General features: G+C 35.0%; 1 protein-coding gene across 23 annotated transcripts in view; it reads left to right on the top strand.

Moving 5' to 3' along the window:
- Window positions 1-21,380, top strand: part of LOC105495692 (syntrophin gamma 1) — an 893,014-nt gene that overhangs the window by 782,651 nt on the left and 88,983 nt on the right. For 20 of the 23 annotated variants that reach the window (XM_071068281.1, XM_071068276.1, XM_071068278.1 and 17 more), the window contains 2 exons: window positions 6,319-6,471; window positions 10,603-10,695. The exons of 1 other annotated variant lie outside the window; for it this stretch is intronic. In XM_071068281.1, the coding sequence (XP_070924382.1) occupies window positions 6,319-6,471; window positions 10,603-10,695 (246 nt within the window). Of the gene's footprint in view, window positions 1-6,318; window positions 6,472-10,602; window positions 10,708-11,461; window positions 11,572-21,380 lie in introns of those variants that run through there. 2 more of the 23 variants (XM_071068277.1, XM_071068280.1) reach the window with 2 other exon arrangements.

Below are 21,380 nucleotides of genomic sequence, written 5' to 3'. Positions count from 1 at the left end.
CTGCTCAGCCCAACACCATACCTCCCAAGCAAATCCCCTCCTGGTCTGGCAGGGGAAGGGGTGAAGTGAAAGATAGGATGAGCCTGGTTCCAACATGCCAATGGCTGGAGCCCATGCCGTACTTGATTATCAGTTCCAGCTGTGGGAACCTCTTCCCTGCTTGAGAACCAGATCCCCAGGATATAGTTAGAGTGTATTTAATGCCAAAGTCTGCCACTGCTGCTAGTTTTCAGGACTGTGCACAGCTTGCAAAGAGCTAGGATCAAGAATGGTGTTCTGTTGTAGGTTCCCAGGTCCCAGAGCAGGTACTTCTTACGGTCTCCCAGCCACTCCCCAAGGTAGATCTAGGGCTTAGAAAAGTCATGGTGCTCTACTGTGGCCTGAATTACATGAATCTATAGTGGGAAAGTGGACCACAGAGAGATACTCACTAACCCTCTCCCATATTGGGAATTTACTGTCTTCTCATTTTCAGCCAGTCCCAGCCACACAGGCTGACTGCTCTTCTTTTTCTGGTCAGATTCTGGAGTTTCTTCATGTGTTTCTGTTAAACTCCTGTGTTCTCTCTTGGATAATACGTTTGTAAACAAAAAAAGTGACTGAGGTGGATCTTAATCAATTAGAGGTTTATTTTGCCAAGGTTAAGAACATGACTGGGAAAAAGAAACACAAATCACAAGGAGATCTGGACCCTGTGCTTTTTTTAAAAAGGGTTCTGGGAACTTCAATATTTAACAGGAAAAAGCAAGCAGGAGGAAGAAGAAAGAACAAAAGTCTGGGTAGGCAAAGAAATAAGAGGTCACATTCTTGTGAGGATCTTATTCATGTGCAGAAAAGCTACATTTTATGTAAAGTAAAGTAAACATGAAAATACAGCTTTTTGGGAATGAAAGGAAGGGAGTTTTTTCATGACTCACTACCTAAGCTTAGACCTTTGGTATAGTGAGTTCGGGGTCCCAATATTTGATTTTACTTTCATATGTGCAAAGTGTGATTGTCTACACATCATTGTTACTCTTCTAAGTGGACGAAGTACCCTGGAAAAGCATCTAGTCAGCTGTCTTGAAAAAAAAAAAAAAACCTGTTGTTTCTTTGTAATACTGCTTTATACATCTCAGAGGTCTCCAATGAAGGACAGCATATGGTTATCGGTCTATAGAAAGTGTTCAGGGGACTTGGAACAAATCTAACAAAATAGAAGATACTTCTGGAGAAGTGAGAAAATTGAGAAAAATGCAAAAAATGTGTTCTTGTTGTGTTTAGCTATTATTATTATCATTATCATTATTAAATGATACTTTCCAATTGTCAAAAAAGTATTCTGGAGGCTATTGTTTCTACTCGGGTATAAGTCACACTTTGACAAAAGAGAAATGCATGCAGAGAGCAAGCCATAGAGGGCAAGTTAGGAAATGATACAAATATTTATCTATATTTATTTTATTGAATCAACACTGATAACAGAAATACCCAACATTAATTAAGTACTTCCAAGTATTAGAGACTAAGCAAATAATTAAATATAGTATCTTATTTAATCATCAGATCAATTAATTATTTCCACTTTAGTGATGAGTGAAGGAAGCTATTATATGGTAATGAACTTGCCAAAGATTACCTACTAATAAATAAAAGAGAGGAGATTCAAATCCAGACAGAATTTTGAAGCTAGAGCTTTTATTCTTATCACCTTCTGACAGCTCCTGCATGCGTGTGAGTGAGAGAATGAGGGTGAGAAAGAGGAATATATACATTCTTACTTATACCTATGTGAATAACCATGTGTAAATACTCCTTATTATACTAATACTTCTAGTCAATGCCAGCCTCTAAGAATATGTTATTTAGTTTTTCAGATACATACATACACACACACACACACACACACATATATATATATTTATTATTACTTGCATATAACTTGATAATGACTGCAACCATAAAGGAACACAATCTTTTGAAATGTTATAGGCAGCAAAAGTAGAAACTCTAGTGAGAGAAATCTAGTGTCAATGATTTTACATGATGACTTTGAAAGTAGACCTTTAAAATGATTGAGCTATAGTCACTTTTCACTGAATTTCTGATAAAGGATCTTCTGCTTTTTCTGAACTTTCTACTCTTCCCACTCATCCACTCTTAGCCATCTAAAACTTACAGTCTATGCTGCCTCCTTCTCACTTGAAACTCTCCAATATCTTTTCCTGGCAGGTGCATTCTGTGAATTTCTTAGCAGGATCATCTGGTCTTTTAAGGGTTTGCATCACATTGCTCTTGCATTTGTCTTTAAGTCCTTGATAGTACTACAGTCTCTCCCTACAATACAACTTTCCCCCTCCTACTTTACCTCAAGATGATCTATGGCTCCTTATTCTGCTTCCTTAGCATGTTATGCTGTCATATGCTCATTATTTTAACATATTTCTCTCCCTCACTAAAATGAGACCTGGGTGCTCAGATGCAATTTGTAGTATGAGTCAGTTCATGAGAAGTATCTTATAAATAACAATAGGAAATTGCAAGAAGTTTTCAGATATGCTGAAACTGTATTTGCAGAGTTGATTAGAGGATCCTTTGTCTGAGAGAGAGTCACCACTTGGGTAATACAACAGAAGATCTTAAATTGAGTTTTAAAAGAGTAAAGGAGAAAAGTTTTGCCAAGAGAATAGAAAATCTTACATGAAGGCCATTTTAAGATCCTATTGCTACATGTGATTTATGAAAAGGAAAAAATACCAAATTTTTCTGACTAATAATGACATTAGATAACATTTTTATTATAATGTAGATTAAGGCCAATTTAATAAACCATAAAATTGGCAAAGTTTCTGGAAACTGCAATGTTGAGTTACAGTTTCTGTGCCAATTTATCAATTTAAAAAGCTAATGTAGATGTTGAAATATCTGCAGTATAAAGAGAGGGCATACTAAAATTTTTGCTATAGTAGCTTGTCATTATACTGTGTTCAAGTCCAACATTTATAACCAGACCAATCATCCCATGTCTTTTCCTAGCTTTAGCTCTCAATGTTTCTGCCACTTTTTTTTTTTTTGAATTTCTGAAGTGCCTCACTTGGTCCCAACCAGCCCCATCCACTCTCTGGAAAGAACACCCTTTTCTATACTTTATCTTTAATCTTCTACTCATTTTAAGTCTCTATTTAAAATTTATTTCCTAGAGAACATTCCTCTGGCTTTTCAATGTATTGTGATGTAATACCTTCTTCTTCCTCTACCTCTTCCTGTGCAGCTGCTTCTCCTCCTCCTCCTCCTCCTCCTCCTCCTCCTCCTCCTTCTTCTTCCTCTTCCTCTTCCTCTTCCTCTTCTTCTTCTTCTTCTTCTTCTTCTTCTTCTTCTTCTTCTTCTTCTTCTTCTTCTTCTTCTTCTTCTTCTTCTTCTTCTTCTTCTTCTTCTCCTTCTCCTCCTCCTCCTCCTCCTCCTCCTCCTCCTCCTCCTCCTCCTCCTCCTCCTCCTCCTCCTCCTCCTCCTCCTCCTTCTTCTTCTTCTTCTTCTTCTTCTTCTTCTTCTTCTTCTTCTTCTTCTTCTTCTTCTTCTTCTTCTTCTTCTTCTTCTTCTTCTTCTTCTTCTTCTTCTTCTTCCATTTTTGAGATGGAGTTTCCCTTTTGTTGCCCATGCTGACGTGTGGTGGCACAGTCTTGGCTCACTGTAACCTCCCTGTCCAGGTTCAAGTGATTCTCCTGCCTCAGCTTCCTGCATAGCTGGAATTACAGGCATGCGCCACCACATCTGGCTAATTTTTGTATTTTTAGTAGAGATGGGGTTTCACGATATTGGACAGGCTGATCTGGAACTCCTGACCTCAGGTTAACTGCCTGCCTCAGCCTCCCAAAGTGCTGGGATTACAGATGTGTGAGCCACCGCCCCCGGCCTCTTATTTTTTTTATAATGGCACTTACAATAATTTGTACTAACATATTTACTTGTGTGGTTATTATCTCTCTTTGTTGCCTCCATAGACATTATAACCCCAAAACTGCTAAAAAGTATTTATAATTTATCATTCGATTGTACTCACAAAAATATTATGTTTTCATTTTTTTCTCCTTTCAGACAGAGTAGGAAAATCAATAAGCACACCATTTATCATCATTTTAGCTTTCTGAGCATCTACTGGCAACAAGGGTCGGAGCTAAATTCTACAACCCTGAAAGTAACTGCCTTCCATTAGCTCTCTTCCAGAGATTATAAGACTGCAAATGGGAAACAAAGAAAATAGCTATTATATTTTAAACACTTGCCAAAGCAGAGAATTCCATCTAGTATTTTGGGTGTTTAATAATGATACACTTACATCCCTCCTTAGGAGAAATGATTACAGATATCAGTGATTAACCCTTTGACAGTTTTCAGTACACTGCATATATACAGCATATATAGAGTCGTGAGTCCTTTAATGATCGAGATATATTTTAGGAAATGCCTCTCAGTTAGATGGTTCCACTGTTGTGCGAACACCACAGAATTTGCTTACACAACCTGAGACATCATAACCTACTGCATAGCTAGGTTATACAGTACAGCCCATTGCTCCTAGGTTGCATAGCTGTATAGCATATGAATATACTGAATACTGTAGGCAAAAGTAACACAATGGTAAGTAGTTGTTTAAACACATCTACACATAGAAAAAGTAAAAGTACAGTCTAAAAGATTTTTAAAACATGATACACAGGTACAGGACACTTACCATGAATGGAGCTTGCAGGATGGAAGTTGCTGTGGGTGAGTCAGTGAGTGAGTGGTGAGTGAATGTGAAGGCCTAGGCTGTTACTGTACAGCACTATAGACTTTATAAACACTGAACACTTAGGCTATACTACATTTATAAAAAATAATTTTTTTCTTCAATAATAAATTAACCTTAGCTTACTGTAATATATTTTACTTTACAAACTTAATTTTTTCAACTTTGGACTTTTTTGTAAAAGTGCTTAGCTTAAAACACAAACATGTTATGCAGCTGTACAAAATTATTCTATATCCTTATTCTCTACTTTTTTTTCTACTTTTAAATTTAAAAATGTATTTTTTATTTTTGACTTTTTAAAATTTTTTTAAAAAAATAAGACAGAAAAACACACATGAGCCTTGTTCTACACGGAGTCAGGATGTCCAATATCACTGTCTTCCACCATCACATCTTGTCCCACTGTAAGATCTTCAGGGGCAATAACATGCATGCAGCTGTCATCTCTGATGGTAATGATGCTGCCATCTGGATACCTTCTGAAGGAACTGCCTGAGCCTGTTTTATAGTTAACTATTTTTTTTAATAAATAGAAGGAGTACACTAAAAAATTCAATAAAACTATAATACAGTAAATACATAAACCAGTAGCATAGTCTTTCTTATCATGATTGTTATGTAGCACATATCATAATCATATGTGCCACACTTATATAGCTGTCAGCACAGCAGGTTTGTTTACACCAGCATGACCACAAACACATGAGTAATGCATTGCTCTATGACACTACAACAGCTATGACATTGCTAGAGAATAGGAATTTTTCAGCTCCATTATAACCTTATAGGATCACTGTTAAATATACATTTATCATTAACCGAATCGTCCTTATGCGGCACATGACTGTATTTAAAATGCTATATCTGACATGTTGCATTGAGTTACTCTATTTCATAAATTATTTGCTTCACTTTTTTTTCTTATGTTAAAATCTCTTAAATTGGAATACATGTAAATTTGTGAATACTTTAGTTGAAAATTCCTTGTAAGACCAAGAAATTGTTAGTATCAAAGTCATCTTTTTGATACAATGAAATACAGTTACACAAGTAAGGTAAATAATGTGTTTTTTTTTTAAATAATATTAGTGCTGTAGACAAATTAGACTCATTTTCTTTTTCATTTCTCATGGAGAAGAATATTTCAGTTTGCTTATAAAGTTCCTTAAAATTTACAAACATGTTCACAAGCATTATTTAATTTCAACATCATAACATTTATGTAAGGAAGGGAAGAGTTAGTGTGTCACCCCTTTGAACAGTAATAAACCAAGTCTTGTATGTTAAATGCTTTAGTGGTTATATTGTTGGTAAGAGTTGAAGCCAGAAACCCTAACTTCTATTTTACGGACATGCTTCAGTGTAAAGACAGAGAAGTCATGTGTTAGTTATTGGCTTTGAAGCCCGGAGTTCTGGAATAATTTGTAATGAAGACATGGTGAATTCACATCTTTTTACTGTGGCTTCCACACCTTGCTCCAGTCAGGAATGGCCAGGTTAGCAATGTGAAGTGATGTGTGCCAGCCTGTGTAACTCCAGGTTTTCACCAGGACAGTGACCTGCTGGACCGACGGAAACACTGCTTCACCGTGCAGTCTGAGTCTGGGGAGGACCTGTACTTCTCAGTAGAGCTGGAAAGTGACCTCGCCCAGTGGGAAAGAGCGTTCCAGACAGCAACCTTTCTAGAAGTAGAACGGATACAGGTGAGAGTCTGTGGGACCGCAGGATGTGTGACTCGCTCAGATGCATGTCCACTTCCCTAGAATTCTAATATCATTCCAAAGTAGTGTAAAAATACAGTTCTAGGAGTCTTGACCTCAAATACATTCCATAATTAGTCATTTTTATTTAGTGACTAGTAATACAGCTCTGAATAAAATTTTAATTTTTCCACAACTTGATCTTTCCAGGCTATTTCCTACTACTAATCAAAAATATATTTCTAATTTTAATTAGACATTACTCTGACTTAAATCTAATATAGAAAATACTCTAATTTAATTAATTGTTGACAAGGTCACTTCCTGTTCTCCAAATATGACCTCCTAATTTCCAATCTCTTGGCATCATTTACTCACAATGCTCTTTCTTCTAGAAAACCTTCCCTTTGCCTCCGTCCTTCAAAGCCTTATAGAGGTTTTGAAACTTTTTATCAAAGGTCATATCATCCAGGAACATGTTCCTGATTTCCAGCCCACCATGCCTAATGCTTGCCAATACTCCTCCTACAATTATCCTGTTCAAACAACTCTTCTTCTCACTTTTGAACACGATATAACATACTTGTCTGTTTTTTTTTTTTTACAGAAAAGAAAATGCAAACTAATCAACTTCATTCATACTATTCGTGAAAAGCAATTACATTTTTACTTAAAATCATTAACACATATAAGAACAAAAATCATAAAACTGATACATCTGATTGGAAATACAATTATAGGAAATAGATTTTAAAATAGCATAGTTTAGTGATAAAATTTATACCATATTTTCTACTTATTTATAGCAGCATCTATAAGATTCTTCCATTTATTTGTCTTTTCTTTAAGGGTTGCTCACACTCAGTCTGTTTTGTATTGCAGTGACATGTGCTTGTTATTCCCTGCACTAAATTATAGATTGTTTGGAACTATCTTAGTCATGTGCCAACCATGGTCCAGTGCATTTTGCACATCATGAGTAGTCAACAGATATTTATTGAACTTTGTTTCTTAACTGTGAAGTTATACACTAGATCAAACTTTATAGAGCCCTCAGCCTCTGTCTTCACAAGAACATTGAATGAAACAGCCTCCCAAAGTCGGTTCTGTGGCTGACCTCAAACAGACCTGTGGACAAACTGAAAGGTTATCATGCACTTGCCACATGCAAATGGATCCATAGAGCAAGGACCTAAATACACACATGGACACTTAATTATCTAGCATTGACTATTCTGGAAAGTTTGCTTAAAATAGGATAGTTGGATACATATATTTTGAACATGTTGAACTGATTTCTATTTTCTGACCACAAACCTCTGTAGTCAACACATCAAGTTGTACCAGTATGTCATTACAATCAGAGGAAGAGGACAGAAAGAAAATTCCAATTATAGTTTTTTTAATTGTTCAGCTGACTCTTTTCAATAACTCTGCTTTTATCTTCATGCATCTAAAAAGTCTTAAATAGCTAAAAAAATAGTTTCCACAATTAGCTCATAGAACCTCAATTCAAAAAAATATATATTATATCAAAAATGGAAACAAAAATATATTAAATATGATTTTTATTCCAAGTCAAGGTACAAGACCATTTAAAGCATTAAAATATAATTTAATGGAATGCAAGTTGACAGTTTTGTTATTCAAATTTATACTTTCAGGTTTTCAAAATTATTATTTCTCTACAACAGTCCACTTTGCTTGGAAACAACTACATGGTAATTTTAACATTTTGGTTCCAATTTAGTATTTTATTTTAAGTCTCCTGATATTTATAAATTAGATAGAGATAAAATCTTTGAATCTGGGCGTTGTGTTCTGTAAACTGATATTCACTGAAATACATTGGACTATCTCCTTGCCCATTCACAATGCCAGTGTAAGATACATGTCAGAAGTGAAAGGTAAAATATTTAATGTCTTCTTAGCTTTTAGTTGTTCTACAGATTTTATAACTTTTTTTGTTTACTATATGAGAAATCAATGACTGAACACCTTTGTAGTGTTACTTTCAAATTCAAGATGTGAATATATTTACGTGAAGAACCTTACATGTTTTTCTTCTATATTCTTAATTTATCACTTCCATTAAAGTTGGTAAGGAATTAAATAAAGAAGGAACATAAGTTCTGTTGTAAAACAAGCAGAAAAAAAAGTAATGAATTGACTTTCGAAGTGTTTCTCATTTAAACTTCCTTAAAAAGGATAATTTATTTATTGATTTTTCTCTGTATAATTTGTTTTTAAGGAAACAAACAAAAAATTAAATATTTCAATATTAAACATATGTTAACTATACTCATGATATGCTATTAATATTATAAATGATAGAACTTGAGGCTATATATAAATTGAGACTTCAATCAGTCTCAATTTATAGCGCATCTATTTGTTTCAATTTAATGATTATTGAGAAAAATCTAATTTAATTTGTAATGCTGAACTTAATAGAAAAATTTTAATATGCTGCACCGAATTTATTTTCACCTGACATTTTCTTGTTTAAATGACAGTCCTTGAAATTAGCAAACCATTATGTCTAAATTAGGAGAAAATTTTATAGCCTTAAACATTCCTTAATGTTGATAATAGTTTTAATAAAGTGCTAATGGGTGGATGTAAGCATGCACAATGCTATGTATTAAACAAATATAATTACTCCCCAAAATGGGCTTTTGAGGCCCATTAAGTATGTTCTTTAGTCTGCTTTTTTTAAAAAAATGTAACTCCAATAATAATTTTGCATCATTATAATTTTTCTATGCTAATAAGGCTTAAACACAAGAATGTAATTTTTGGTGAAGGCAACTTGATGTATCTAGTTATGATTACATTCAGAATGGGATTCAATTAGTGCAGTTTTACATATGGTATTGTAAAAAAAAATACAATGTAAGGATAGGTATTAAAAATTTACTTCAGATAAACTTCTCTTCCTTTTTTTCTTCTCTCTCTTTGTCTCTGTCTCTACTTCTCTCTCGTCTTGTACATGAATCACAGATATTTTTCATGATTGGAATATCCCACCATGATTTAAAATTAAATGCAAATAAAACTGGCTGTAGATGTAACAATACATCGTGGCATATATAAACCTCAAGTTTTTATTTCATATTTGATTTATATCCTGTTTTCTTTATATTTCGGTATCCATATTTAATATGAAAAATTAGGCTGGGCACAGGGGCTCACGCCTGTAATCCCAGCACTTTGGGAGGCTGAGGTGGGTGGATCATGAGGTCAGGTGTTTGAGACCAGCCTGGCCAAGATGGTGAAACCCCATCTCTACTAAAAATACAAAAATTTGCCAGACACAGTGGCAGATGACTCTAGTCCCAGCTACTTGGAAGCTGAAGCAAGAGAATTGCTTGAACCCAAGAGGCAGAGATTACAGTGAGCTGACATTGTGCCACTATACTCTAGCCTGGGTGACAGAGCAAGACTCTATTTAAAAAAAAAAAAAAAGAAAAAAGAAAAATTATAATATTATCTGACCTCACTGTGAAAGTAATTACTTGTTGATTTTTAAAAATTGTCTGTAGTTCTAAATAAATAAATTGGAAAGTGGTACATATCTGTAGGAATATCTTGTGCAACATTGAAGAACAGAGAAAGACTCTTAAGATCAAGATCTACTCTTTTGGCTTGGTTACTAAATTTGTATTTGTGTGCATGAGAATGTGGTTAAATAATATCCATAACATTGATATCCTGAGAATTCAAGACAGTGCTATTTAACAATAGTTATCTTTCTGTTTAATGAAAATGGTTGGCTACAGTAAATAATGACTTAACATAAACTTGCCTACACCTAAAACTTTTTATATACAACCTTTATTGTCAATACAGCAAAAACCAACAGTGTAGCACAATGTAAAGACAAAACTAGAGGGAGCAGGATTGGAAACTTGGCCAGGCATACACCTTGGCAAGTTAAAAATAAAACCCAACACTCTCAGCTTCTGTTTCGTTAACATTAAAATGTTGATAATCCTCCCTTCTTTATCCAATTATTGTTAATATTAAATTAGATATTGTATGAAGTACTTACTGCAGAAGCTGTCACATAGTTCTTAATATTAATATTGCATCAATAACATGAAAAGTAACAATACTTTCTGTTCTACCTAGTGCAAGACCTATGCATGTGTGCTAGAAAGTCATCTAATGGGACTCACAATTGACTTCAGCACAGGATTTATCTGCTTTGATGCTGCAACAAAGGTAATGTGTTAAGGTCAACTCTGAGAAATATGCTGCAAACATTCTAATTCAAGGATGATTTAAATGCCTCATAACTCCTTTCAGCATTTTAATTGTAATCATATGTCAGATTTAAGATCCTCGTTTTCGTTAATGGAAGATAAATTATGCTTCAATCTGAAAACAAGTTTGAATTTTTAATAAAACAAACGTAGTACCACAAAACTGTAACTATGTGAAAGTAAATATTTCTTTATAAGTCTATCTATGTAGGTGTCTATCTATCAATCATTTTCCTGTTTTTTAAAGATATGACTTTATAATTGAAGGGACATTTTCTTCCCCAAAAAGCAATTAAAAAAAAAAAAAACAAAACATGTTTCTTTATACTTTACCTGCATCAACTTCTGCAAGACAAAAAGAAGGAAAACATGTTGTTTTTTAAAAATATATATATATATATATAGCTGACATGTTAAAATTATTGAATGGTGAAAATTTAAAGTTTAGAGTCTAGCCAGGGAGTAGGACTTTTATAAACACTTGACTTAATAAGGATTATGCACTATGAGGTGCTCTTTTCCCAAAGTATATATCTCTGGGAGTGATGCACATTGAATGAGAGAGGGTGCCTACTCAGCCAGTCATACCTAAAAAAAATCCAATTTTGATTATGATGGAATGACAAATGACAAAGCCAAAGCATTGCACATTATTATCATTATTTTTAATTGGAAGTGATCTTAAAGGTCAACTGACCCCCATTCAACTGGTAATCTCTTTCTAGGCACTACTCCAGTTTGTGACTTGGGACCGTTGTCCCCATGGAAGACTTTCTCTTCCCTCTCATTGAGGATCTCAGTTCCTTAGATCCATTCCACTTCCTCCTTCATCAAAGTATGGCTTGGGTATAAATTGATTTGTTCCTTCTCACTAATTTTAAGAATTCATGAATAATTCTTTACCAGAACATAGATATTTTATCTAGAAATTAAGTCTTGTGTGGGATTTTCTAAAGCAAATGCCAACAAAATAAAACAGTGGTACAAACGTGTAGGAAAGATGGACTGTAGGAGGCACTGGGGGTGCTTGAGTCGGGAAAGATGAACGTCTAATGGTGGGATCCAGGTAGGATTCAGCCTTGTGGTCATTCACCTTGTGAATCTTCATGACCCAGCAGTTGGCATTCTCCTGCAAAATCTCACATTACTTAAAGATGGTTAATAGTTATTTTTATTTTAATATGGTAAAATTAAACAGCACACATTTGCTGGTCAGATTTGGCCATCTAATGCATTGCCTTTGCATCATGACAAAAGAATACTTTGTGAATAAGGAATTTTAAATGCCAATGACTCTTGAAAACTCTCAAATGAGACTGCCATAAACTATTCCTATTACTAATTTTTTTATTAAAATGCTCATCAAATCAAGATAGGCTCCTGAGTATTAAATTAATTTGATAAATTAATTGAATTAAATAATCAGTTAAATGAGTAATAAGTTAATTTTATAAATAAATTTAGAAGAAATTACACTAACTAGAAAAGTCAAAGTCTGATTTTAAAAAGAAAATGTTATTGCCAGAATTGTCACCAAACTCTGTTACATGAATCTGCAAGAATCTTACATTAGCGAATGAGAAAAATAAAATTCACATGAATATATTTCTGAGTATGTGAATCTATTCTGAGTTTATTTTAAGGCTAGCATAATACTAACCTATGTCAGTGTCCTGTTGACTCTGTATAATAAAGGAGAAAATCATGACACCAATGTCCTATCTGACATGACTGTCTACTTCTGCTGGGTGTTCTGGGAATGAGTGAGTAGTCAGGAGAGTCTAAGTGAATGATTATGATGCCATCCAGGGAAAACAGTTTAATAGGAAATGAGAATTTAATCAGTCCAAGCTTGATACTCAGGAAAACACCAGAGGCCTTCAGGAATAGTAGTCACTGTTCTATTTTCTGATTCTATCATTGGAAGCATTTAACTTCAAGGCAATCTGAGAATTGGGAAAGGCTAAAAGGAATCTACACATTAATCAAGGAGATTGTAGTATCCATCACAGATTAGGATACTTGGAGAATGAAAGTAGGAACTATTAATAGTTATATCAGACATAAAGAGGAGGACAAGCACAAATGGAGATTCCTGGACAAACCACTGAACTGGGCTTACTGCAAGAAACTTGCACCCCTTCATCAAATGAGCCTGGAAGTTATTTTTAAATATGACAAAAAAAGATAATTGTTACATACAAATCAAAACATGCTTTGTCCAATGTTTTATTAAAATAAATAATATCTAGTTATTTTCTGTCTATTTTTGCTAAGTAATATGAAAGTGAAAAATATCTCTAAGACTATATGTTCAACAGTTTTTAAATGTTTGGATTCAGGAGAGTTTACCCTTTAGAATATGCTTTGTCCTTCTGCACTTCTTCTTGTAACTTCCAACCTTGAAGTTACTACAGAAGCAAACCAAAGGTCTTGTAATAAAGAAGAGATTCCAGGGAAAGGGTGGACTCTATTCTGGGTCATTAAGTGAGCTCCATATAAAGCAGATAGTGTATTGTTAATATATCAATGAAGGAAAGAATTGCTGCATCTCTTATTTCAGGGAATGAGAGTCCACATGATTTTAGATTACACTGGTATGCTAAATGTGTGGATGTAGAGGGATGTCTGAAAATGTCAAGCTAATTCTCATTACTTACCACCTGTGCTTGGAAGTTCCCAGAGTAAAAGATTACCCTTGATTTGCCAGAGCACAAGACATATTAAATAGCATTCTGCTCCCTATGCTTACATTTACATTAGCAGGGTATAAGGAGGTGATACATTCTTCAGTTCCCTTACTGTTGCTGAGTGATTTCCTCCCAAATTCATTACTATACAGCTCAGCTTGTTCTTTGTCATTCTCATCCTTATTAAAATGTAGCCTTTTCACTGTTAGAAAAGGGTATTATTATTATTATGTCAAAGAATAATGTTAGCCGTACTTAATTTACATAGCTAAAAGCATAGCCTTGTTGCCATTATATTCTTTTAAATATGTATATGTGCATTAATTAATTATATCTAGTGATAGAGTTCCTAGTTAAATAGAAATCTCAGCAGTGGCATCTACAAAACACTCATTTAATTTATGAATAAATCTTCATTGAATGCCTGCTGTCTCTTGTGAGACATGGGAGAGCATACACATCAGTCAAAGACGTTTCCTTAAAGTTGAGACAAGCAGGATGAAACTGCCCAGACAGATATCTGTAAGTGAGGAAGGACATGGAATTTGAGGGAAGAGGGGGATGAGAGATCATGTTTATGGGTATCTAAGAGCCAGATTTAAAAAAAGATCCAATTAAGAAATTGGAAGTGATTCTAAGAACAGGGGAATACATTTAGGGTTTGAGACAAAGGAAAGAAATGATCAGATGTGTGTTTGAGAATAGAAAACTACTGAAATAATGTTTGACTGAAATTAAGACCATCTGGGCAAAATCCAGATTCCAAATGTGTTTTTCGATTCTTTTTTTATTTTTAATTTTTTAAATTATACATTACGTTCTGGGATACATGTGCAAGACATGCATGTTTGTTACATAGGTATACTTGTGCCATGGTGGTTTGCTGTACTCATCAACTTGTCATCTAGGTTTTAACCCCTGCCGGCATTAATATTTGACCTAATGTTATCCCTCTCCATGGCCCTACCCCCAAACAGGCCCCAGTGTGTGATGTTCCCCTCCCTGTGTCTATGTGTTCTCATTGTTCAACTCCCGCTTATGAGCAAGAACATGTGGTGTTTGGTTTTCTGTTCCTGTGTTAGTTTGCTGAGAATGATAGTTACCAGCTTCATCCATGTCCCTGCAAAGGGCGTGAACTCATCCCTTTTTTATGGCTGCATAGTACTCCATGGTGCATATATGCCACATTTTCTTTATCCAGTCTATAATTGATGGGCATTTGGGTTGGTTCCAAGTCTTTGCTATTATAAATAGTGCCTCAATAAACATGTGTGTGCACGTGTCTTCATAGGAGAATTTATAATCCTTTGGGTATGTACTCAATTTATAATCCTTTGGGTATACACTCAGTAATGGGATTGCTGGGTCAAATCGTATTTCTGGTTCTATATCCTTGAGGAATCACCACACTGTCTTGCACAATGGTTGAACTAATTTACACTCCCCACCAACAGTGTAAAAGTGTTCCTATTTTTCCACATCCTCACTGGTATCTGTTGTTTCCTGACGTTTTAATGATTGCCACTCTAACTGGTGTGAGATAGTATCGCATTGTGGTTTTGATTTGTGTTTCTCTGATGACCAGTGGTGATGAGCTTTTTTTCATATATTTGTTGGCTATATAAATTTCTTCTTTTGAGAAGTGTCTGTTCATATCCTTCATCCACTTTTTGATGGGGTTGTTTTCTTCTTGTGAGTTTATTTAAGTTCCTTGTAGATTCTGGATATTAGATCTTTGTCAGATGGATATGTTACAAATTTTTCTCCCATTCTGTAGGTTGCCTGTTCACTCTGATGATAGTTTCTTTTGCTGTGCAGAAGCTCTTTAGTTTAATGAGATCCCATTTGTCAATCTTGGCTTTTGTTGTAATGGCTTTTGGTGTTTCAGTCATGAAGTCTTTGCCCATGCCTATGACCTGAATGGAATTGCTTAGGTTTTCTTCTATGGTTTTTATGGTTTTAAGTCATGCATTTAAGTCTTTAATCCATCTTCAGTTAATTTTTGTATGAGGTATAATGAAGGGGTCCAGCTTCAGTTTCATGCGTATAGCTAGCCAGTTTTCCCAAAACCATTTATTAAATAGGGAATCCTGGCTGGGTGCGGTGGCTAACACCTGTAATTCCGGCACTTTGGGAGGCCAAGGTGGGCAGATCATGAGGTCACGGGTTTAAGACCAGCCTGGCCAACATAATGAAACCTTGTCTCTACTAAAAATACAAAAAATTTTCTGGACGTGGTGGCAGGCACCTGTAATTCCAGCTACTTGGGAGACTGAGGCAGGAGAGTTGCTTGAACCCAGGAGGCAGACGTTGCCATGAGTGGAGATCACACCACTGCACTCCACCCTGAATGACAGTGTGAGACTCCATCTCAAAAACAAACAAACAAACAAAAAGGGAATCCTTTCCTATTGCTTGTTTTTGTCAGATTTGTCGAAGATCAAATGGCTGTAGATGTGTGGTTTTATTTCTGATTCCTCTGTTCTGTTCCACTGGTCTATATATCTGTTTTGGTACCAGTAACCATGCTGTTTTGATTACTGTAGCCTAGTAGTATAGTTTGAAATCAGGTAGTGTGATGCCTCCAGCTTTGTTCTTTTGGGTTAGGATTGTCTTGGCTATATAGGCTCTTTTTTGGTTCCATATGAAATTTGACCTCTTCAAGGAGAACTGCAAATCACTGCTCATGGAAATAAGAGAGGATGCAAACAAATGAAAAAAAAAAAATCCACGTTCATGAATATTAAGAATCAATATTTTGGCCATAAGGTACAAAATAATTTATAGATTCAGTGCTATTCCCATCAAGCTACCATTGACTTTCTTCACAGAATCAAATTCCAGATTTTTGAAATCTATCCTCTACTGGGCATTTACCACTCTATCACTGAGGAAAAAACAAATACATTCATGGATGACAAAGTCAAAGAATAACACTATGAATTGAGGGAAGAAAATTATCAGAGTGTAACTTTAGAACAAAGAGACACAGTACAACTCAAAGTTAAGGTTCCAGGAGGTACGTGGGGAGAGGAAAACTGGAGAAATAGATTGGGCCACATGATCAAGGTCCAGCACGTGCTCCACCACAGTCTTGTTTACACAGTGGAAAGAACATTCTAGCTGAGGTACAGCTTGCAGCAAGCAGGTGGAGGCAATACTGAGTTAATGGGCATTTATGTTTCCCCTCAATGACTTATTATAGAATAACTTTCAAACTTTTTTAGAATCATGGAATTTTGTAAAAACCAAAACTAAAAACAGCAACAACAACAAAACTATAAAAGGCAGATATTTGTTATGGGCACCTCCCTTTTATATTTTTGTTTTTGCTTTACAAAATTCTATGATTCTAAAAAAGTTTGAAAGTTATTCTTTCTATAATAAATATGGACATCCAATAAATAACACCTGAGTGTTAGTAGTAAAAATAAGAATGAAGGCATTGGAATCCCACACCTGAGACATAGCATTTACTCCTCCTGCTGCAGCTCAGGAGTCACAGGGCTCCATGGGATGTAACTGTAGCACAAATAATATTCATATTCATACTATGTAAATATCCATTGTGATTATTAGAGCACCATAAATTTGACTCTTAAACATGGGTAAAGGACAGCATTACTCATATCATTGCTTGTCTCTAGAATACTAGGTCCCCCAAATTGTTATAGTCTGCTTGTTTTTATCATTATTTAATATTTTAATAGTTGAAATTGAGAATGGCTGTGGTGTAATACTTATAAAGGCTTCTTTACTTCAATTTATTTAAAAGCCAGTACTGATACTTAGCTTGTTAAAAACACTTTTTGAAAATCAAGATTGGCTAACAGATCTATGAAGATAATAAATATGAAGTAAAAGGACACAGTCTTAAGAATGAGCTCTATCACAGATTATAAGCTACTGTACACTATTATAAAAGGATTTTATGGTTTCTTTCCTCTTTATGTCCATTATTAGCCTTAACTGAATGTGCATTAAAAGCATTGTTATGGAAAATGTTTGTTAAAACCCACTCACATGTATAGTGACCTTCATTTTGCAAACTTACATTCTGAGCAGTAAGAGACAGACAATCAAGATGATCTTAGCTGAAATCACTTCATTCTGGTTTTTCATATTTTTTCTACAAAATTAGAGGACTTGATTATTTTCCAAAATAATTTTGATTTACAATTAAATTCACGGTTAACACATTAACATTTGAAATTCATGAAATACCTTAATCTGTCTAATCCACTTAGTCCTTTAAATCAACACTGATTTATAGAATGTTTCAAGGTAAAGTTTGAATTGAAATTAATATGGCCCTTTTTATTTTTAAAAATATTTGACATGGCTTTGATAAACTGAAGGAGCTCTGAGCTACTGTTTGTCCCAAAGGTGTATGACCCTCATGTACACACATGTGCACACACATACACACTTTATTATACATCTTTAGACTTTTTATATAAAGCATTTATATGATCACAATATGAATTCCATCACTTAAACTTCGCAACATAGAATGAACCCTTTATTTCTTAAATTTTATATTATTCCATAGTCTTTCAATTATTTCACATCAGACAGTTACTAAAAATGTAAAAAAAAAATTGAAAACATCAAAATGAATTCTTTCTTGAAATGTCTCCTATGTAAGTAGAAATCTTCACTCTACACATTATAATATAGTTCTGACAGTACTCACATAAATCTTAGCATTTTAAAATTATATATTTATTTTTTCGTTCTAATTGTGTTACAGCTCAGCAATACAGACAGAGAGCTGTTTGATGTGATTTTTATGATCTTCAGATAAATTATTTCTTCTTTGATTTTAGGAGAATGAAGAACATTGTATTTATTGCAAAAAAAAAACTCAGACATTTAGGGAAACTATCTATCAGGTAATTGCTTTCTAATCTTCAAGTATTTCAAAGATAGCCCTAAAGTAAATATTTTTTAAAAAATTAAACATTCAAATTTGAATGACATTCAAAAAATTAACCCAAGTTTCCATGCAATATATTAGTGAGGCTTAATATAAAAAATAATATTTCCTGCCTTTTTTTTTTTAAGAGGGAGTCTCGCTTTGTGGCCCAGGCTGGAGTGCAGTGGCGCAATCTCGGCTCACTGCAAGCTCCTCCTCCCGGGTTCACACCATTCCCCTGCCTCAGCCTCCTGAGTAGCTGGGACTACAAGGCGCCCGCCACCATGCCCAGCTAATTTTTTTTTTTTTTCATTTTTAGTAGAGACGAGGTTTCACCTTGTTAGCCAAGTTGGTCTCAATCTCCTGACCTCGTGATCCGCCTACCTTGGCCTCCCAAAATGCTGGGATTACAGGCATGAGCCACGGCGCCCGGCTCTTACTCATTTCTTGATATACAAAGACATTATACAGCACTGTGAAAATTAACACATAATTCACTGCTATGTTTATAATTCAAATATAGAAAAAATAAAATCAAGAAAGAGTCGAAAGGTCTTTGGCTAATATATACTTTTCATACCCTTACATTTTATATCTTGTTTTCCTCTTCTTTAAATCTTTTAATTTTTTATTCTTTCTTTCTGTGGCTTCTGATATATTTTATATTTTTCTGGATTAATATTATTATTAAGAATAACTGACTTCAAGCTTTTCTCATTATATTTTAGTTTACCTTTGCTTAAATTATCATTTTTGATTTCCATAAAAGTTTCGTAACTCAAAGAATTATTCTTCAAACCTGCATGAATTGAATTGGAATGATATAGCTTTGCTTTTCCTTACAGCATTATTTGAAAATTAAATGAGATAGCATGTTAAAAATAATAAATTGTAAAACATAAGATAGAGATTCTGAAACATTTGAGCATTATTTCCAGCTAGCCCATATTTCAACAGATCTTGTTTCAACCACAACATGTCCTTTCATCTGTAACTAGAATTTTATCATGCTTTTTCTTTCTGTTTCAAATTCCTCAAAGCAAACCAGGGAGTTGCTTCTGCAAATCACACAGACACCATGAGCCTCATTTTCTTCATCTCTAAAATGGATATGTGAATAACACTTTTCTCACAGGGTTATGGTAAAGTGTAAACAAGAAAATGTGTGTGAAGTGTGTTGCACAGTGAGAGTTGCATGATGAACGCTTAGAAGGAGATGGACATTTCTGCCCCTCACACACTGTGGGATAGTCCAACCCAGTGCAGTACATGTGTACCAGAGACCCTTTGCTACTGTGCTACCATCCTCAAGATGTCAAAGGGGCACTGTATTTTCTAGAAGTTTTGATCAACCAGTCAGCAGAGTTATTGTCTGTTACATTCCAGTCCTTAGGGTCTGTGCTTTTGGAGGTCTTTGTCCTCTTAGCCCAGTGAAGATTGATGTTGAATGAGTAGTCGTATGTTTAAATAGTTCTTAGCAAAGGGAGTTCGGGATAACCTGGAAGATACAAACTAGATTAAGGGGCCATTAGCAATAGCTGGAAAAAAAGTACATTTCACTTGAGAATTTGTAGGTCCTGGGTGGCTAAATAGGCACACGGTGAAGGAAGATTGAAAGGCAAGTGTGAAATCCCTGAGACTTGAGAGAACACTGAGAGAGGAGGTGGAAAATTAAGGAGTGGGAAGGGCACACAAAAGTAAAATAGTCAGATACCAAATCTGAGGAGCTTTGGACTTCATGTTGAAGAGTTGGCACTTACATCAGCAGTGGCCCAAGTTTGCCATGTAACACATAATGACCATGCATCACTGCCTTATGAAAGTAAACATTTGTTTCTAGTGCTTCTGTGGGATTCAGAAGATTGACCTGGGCAGGCTAATTTGTACGGCTGTAATTTGGATGGTTCGCTCAAGCATCCTCTGATTGTTCCTTATTCTTCTGTAAGAATGAGGAGGTTAGCCCAGGCATGTCCTTTTCTTGTAAATGGCAAAGGCAGAAGAGAGAAAGCCTTAATGTGCAATTCTATTTTAGTCTCTGTATTGGGAATAACTGCAAAATCCTACTGTCAGTCAAACCATGTCGTGTGGTTGAGGCCACTATCAAATGGGAGGTCAGATCAGCCCAGTCCATAGAATTTGCATCAATCAAGTTAATAATTAAATTTTAGAAGTCATATGAGTAAATGTGAAGAATAGTGTTGCCTCAAAAATAAAACTATATAGATACTTATTTATTAATTTGGCAGTTGTTTTATAAAGTGCTTAATCTCTGTCAGTGGGCCAGCCTACAGACGACCTTGTGGAGAATGGAGATAGTGGTTGTTTCTTAGATTGCAGAATATATTTACCTAGATGTAGTTCTCTCAGGATACTCATTTGTTTTTCTCTTTAGAATGCTTACTATCCTTTGAACTGGAAACTGTGTGTTCATATGTTAAAAAGAAATAGCTAGAAGAGTTTATTCCTACACAGAATTAATAATACAAATTATTAGTGTGACTGAATTTTATCATGTTTGCAGAAAAAAGCAGCAATAACAACAAGTAAAACAAAAACCAAAAAACAAAGCCCTTTGCCATGATTTGAGTGAATGTGTTCCCTCAAAATTCATACATTAGAATCTAATACCTCATGTGACAGCATTAGGAGGAAAGCCATCTTGGGGGCTAATTAAGTCATGAGGTTCTGTCCTCGTGAATGGAATTAGTGCCCTTATAAAAGAAGTTGAAGTGGTGTCCTAGTCCCTTTTGCCCTTCCTCCTTCTGCCACGGGAGAAGGCAGCAACAAGCACTATTTTCAAAGCAGAGAATGACTTTTCTCCAGAAACCAAATCTGCCAGCACCTTGATCTTGGACTTCCAGTCTTCAGAACTGTAAGAAATACATTTCTATTATTTCTACATTATTCAGTCCTGGGTATTTTGTTATAGCAGGAGGAACAGCCTAACATGCTCTTAGAATCCAAGAAAGCTGTCCCAACAAAACAAAGATTTTTGCCGATTTTCATCAGACAGATGGCATGTCAACTTTCTGAAAA

The sequence above is a fragment of the Macaca nemestrina genome, chromosome 8 (assembly GCF_043159975.1).
Source record: "Macaca nemestrina isolate mMacNem1 chromosome 8, mMacNem.hap1, whole genome shotgun sequence".
NCBI classification, from domain to species: Eukaryota; Metazoa; Chordata; class Mammalia; order Primates; family Cercopithecidae; genus Macaca; species Macaca nemestrina.
The sequence above is the reverse complement of the archived record's forward strand: the minus strand, read 5'-3'. Positions and strand labels throughout refer to the sequence as shown.